The sequence below is a fragment of the Echinops telfairi genome, unplaced genomic scaffold (assembly GCF_000313985.2).
Source record: "Echinops telfairi isolate 266 unplaced genomic scaffold, ASM31398v2 ScPeMD7_7419;HRSCAF=8457, whole genome shotgun sequence".
NCBI classification, from domain to species: domain Eukaryota; kingdom Metazoa; phylum Chordata; class Mammalia; order Afrosoricida; family Tenrecidae; genus Echinops; species Echinops telfairi.
This window is the reverse complement of record NW_022111319.1, coordinates 317,834-321,786: the sequence shown is the minus strand read 5'-3', so window position 1 is coordinate 321,786 and position 3,953 is coordinate 317,834. Positions and strand designations below refer to the sequence as shown.

Genomic DNA, 3,953 nt, shown 5'->3' with positions numbered 1-3,953 from the left:
TCATCTGTCCTGGGTTCACTGTATTTCCAGTTCCTATCTGTGCCAGTGTACATCCTTCGGGCAGCCAGATATGTAAGGTAGAATTGGGATTATGGTAGTGGGGGGAGGAAGCATTTAAGAACTAGAGGAAAATTTCATAGTTCATCGTTACTACACTGCACACTGGTTGTGGGTTATTGTTAAACTGTTTAGCGGGGAGGATTTTATTCTTAAAACCAGAAGAAGTTTTGTGAATTTTGACTGCTGTATAGAGTGCATTAGGTAACGAAGGCAAGGATACTTCAGTCTTTATATCCCCTAACACCTGTAGATTCCTTGAGAGCCAAGACTCTAATTTAATAATCTTTGTATCCTTTACAATACTTTGCATGTGAGTTTTCCCCTAATTTGCACTCAGTGTTTGTACCATGAACAAAAAGCAAACGTTAATACTACACAGCACTCATCTATGGATCACTAATGGCCCAGAACCACACTCTAGGAACCACCATAAGAAAAGTTATAGCTACCTACTTATGCAGTGATTATATCACCATATAATACTGTAGTATAGTTGTTACAAATAGGATAGAATAGGTATATACAAAGTGTATTTGGAAGAATTTTAGTGACAGGGCAGTAAATAGAACATGCAATATTCTCTATTAGAGAATTACTGTAATACCAAACTCTAATAAACTCTGACAAAATGAGTATGTTTCAAAATTTAGCAACTTGTGCCTTGGATAAATATGTTTATTAGAGATAAAATCCAATGATAATTATCTATATCTATAAAATGTGGCAATTTAATTTTCTGTAATTTTTATGAATTCCCTTGAGTGTTAACAAATGGTTATCCACTTGACTGCTAACCCAAAGGGTAGAGGTTCAAATCTATCCAGATATACCTCAGAAGAAAGAAAACAGCGATTGAAAGCCTCATGAATCAAAGTTCAACACCGATACATATACGATTTGCTATAAGTTGGAATTGGCTCCATAGCAACTGATTTCTTATTATTATTACGCCCAAGCAACTTCTGGTGTATTCTCAGGCACATGAGGCAAATTAGGAAGTAAAATTAACGTGATCAGAAACTATGGATACAGGTTCACTAGGAGAGACCAATGGTGTATTTTTCCTTTGATGATAAAAATGATATATTTGTCCACAAAGAGTCACTGTTGTTCAATTTAAAACGTTGATTTTTAAGCCAGGTATCAGATACTAGAGCTACTAACAAGTCTTAAATTATTTTTTACCACCTGTTAAAAATGTGGTTCTGGAATAATGTGTTGAGCATAATATTTTGATTGATCATGTAATCGTGTAGATTAGAGATAAGATCTGGGAACTCATGGGCATAGAATAGAATTGATGCCATGACAGGATTTTATATATGTAAACTGACAAAATGTCATTTCAACAGATGGAATTCACCAGAAAAATTTTGTTGCTTTATTTTGGCCATTTATTTTGTTATTTTATTTTCACTGTTTTATTTTGAAGAAATACATTCTCCAATCAAAAGGAGCAGAATCTGAGCCTAAAATATCCTTGAGATATATTGGTGAATAGATGGAAGATTATAATTTAAAAACTTACCAGTATATACATTTTCTATTTTCATTATCTATGTCCTGTTTTAATCATGGATTCACTGCATGAAGCACCTGGGCTACTGCTATCATATGGAATTTTTTATGTTGTGCATCATGTAACAAATTACCTTCAGCCCACATGGAAGAAGCACACCAATATCTGTGATCCAAGGATTGTAAATTATATAATCCAAAGGAACAAATAGTATCAGTGTTTAAATTGTGAGATCTGGTGTGCAGAAGTCTATGGATGGCAATTGAAGCCCAAATTCATTTGCAGGACTACACAGGGAATAAGCCTCCAGTGGATGTCCCTCTAACCATAATTCAGGGATGGAAATAACCTGGTTATTAGAGAGTATTGGAGAGACAACTATAGTACATTAAAATGGTAAATTTGACTTGAATGGTTCAACCTTTGTCATTTGATCTCCCTTTTGATACACTTTGATCTGGTTTATAATATTTTCTGGTTTTTTTTTCATATTGGTGTTTATCTCTTATGTATTCTGTCATTATTGGCTGCCTTCTTGACTCTCTGTTTTTAATTTTTCTGTTTTTTCGTATATTAAACCCAAGATGGGTGAATAGAGACAATAATTAGAATATTGTTTCTGGGGAGTACAGCAAGGGAGGTGGAGGTAAGGGGGAGCTAATATAAAGGGGTACAAGAAAATGTTTTGAAACGGATTGTGATAGCATTGGTAAAATACTGCTTAATATGATTGAACTATGGAATGGTATGATGTCTGGATTAGGTCCTAATAAAATGGTTTGAAAGAAAGAAAGAAATTACCTTCAGGGCCACAGAACTTCAGCACAGTAACTGTGGCTAATCAACTAACCCCTTTACTGTACTGGGATGATTTCCAGCAAAGTCATTAAAATAAACATCTGTAGGCAACAGGACATCCCTTTACAGAAGGATTGCAGGGAGGAAATGAGCCAGTCAGGGTGCAAGGTAGCAACGATGAAACATACAACTTTCCTCTAGTTCCTAAATGCTTCCTCCCCCCCCCACCGCCGCCGCCTACTATCATGATCCCAATTCTACCTTACAAATCTGGCTAGACCAGAGGATGTACACTGGTACAGATGGGAACTCGAAACACAGGGAATCCAGGACAGATGATCCCTTCAGGACCAGTGGTGATACCGGGAGGGTGGAGGGTGGGTTGGGTAGAAAGGGGAAACCGAGATCTCTCATGGAAAGATTCTATTTTAATTCCATTTTCCATGAACTGTTTGAAATCCCCTCGTGTGTATAAATATAATCTTCATTTTAACGAGGAAAATGATACTTGAGTAAATCCTAGAAGATTGTGTACCTGAGTCATAATTATCTGTGCCAATATTGAAATACAGCCTGTGCCTCCCTTGCTTTCTTTTAGCTCAAAACTAACACCATGAGGCCCCACAGAATTAAGGAAACGCTTACTTTAATCAGGCGTAGTATTTCAGGGCAGTCTCGAGCTTCCGCATGTCTTACTCTGAGAGTACTCAGACCCAGTGGCCTCATGCCTGCTTGGCTTAAATATGGTTGATTTGTGTCCAGTAGACTTATACTTCGTTGGTTTATGCCTGACAGGTACAAATCAGCTAGGCTTTCGCTCATGTATGGTTGGTTCATGCATGATTGGCTAATGCCCAGTTGTCTTGTGCTGGTTTGGCTCATGCCTCGTTGGCTTGTGCTTAGTTGGTTCATATCAATAAGTCTTGTGCTTGATTTACTTGTGCTTCCTTGGCTCATGCTTGATTGGCTCATGCTTCCTTGGGTTGTGCTTGATTGGCTCATCGTGGTTAGACTTGTACTCCTACCTGAAGGACTCATACCTACTTGGTTCATGTCTCCTAGGGTCACGTCTAGTTGATTCATTTCAACTAGGTTTGTGCTTGTGCCCTGTTGGCTCATGCCTCTCTGACTTGTTTCCAGTTGGCTGATATCTGATTGGTTCATACCAGATAGGCATATGCCTGGTGGATACGTGTTGCTTTGGTTGACTCCTGGCTGGGCCCCAGTTAGGTTTATGATTGATTTGCTTTTGGCTAGTTCTTTTGTACTACTTAGGCTTGTGTTTGAGTTTGGTAGACTCATTTCTCTCTGACTTGTTCCCAACTGGCTAGCGTCTGGCTGGTTCATAAGAGGTAGGCTTGTACCAGGGTGACACAGGTCTGGTTGGATCATGCCTGGTTGGTATATACCAGTTAAGCTTGTGGTTGGTTGGCTCATGGCTGGTTGGTTCATGCTTGGTAGGGTTGTGCCTTCTTCGTCCCTATGAGATATGTTTATGATTATGTCTGATTGGCTCTTGCTTTCTTGACTTGTGCCAGGTTGACTGGTTTCTGATTGGTTCCTAACAGGAAAGCTA

At 38.6% G+C, this 3,953-nt stretch overlaps 1 protein-coding gene across 1 annotated transcript in view; it reads right to left on the bottom strand.

Annotated features, from left to right (window-relative positions):
• SATL1 (spermidine/spermine N1-acetyl transferase like 1) overlaps positions 1-3,953 on the bottom strand; it is a 15,597-nt gene that overhangs the window by 10,143 nt on the left and 1,501 nt on the right. The window contains exon 2 of the mRNA XM_030887584.2: positions 3,023-3,165. Coding sequence (XP_030743444.1) covers positions 3,023-3,165 — 143 coding nt within the window. The remainder of the gene's footprint in view (positions 1-3,022; positions 3,166-3,953) is intronic.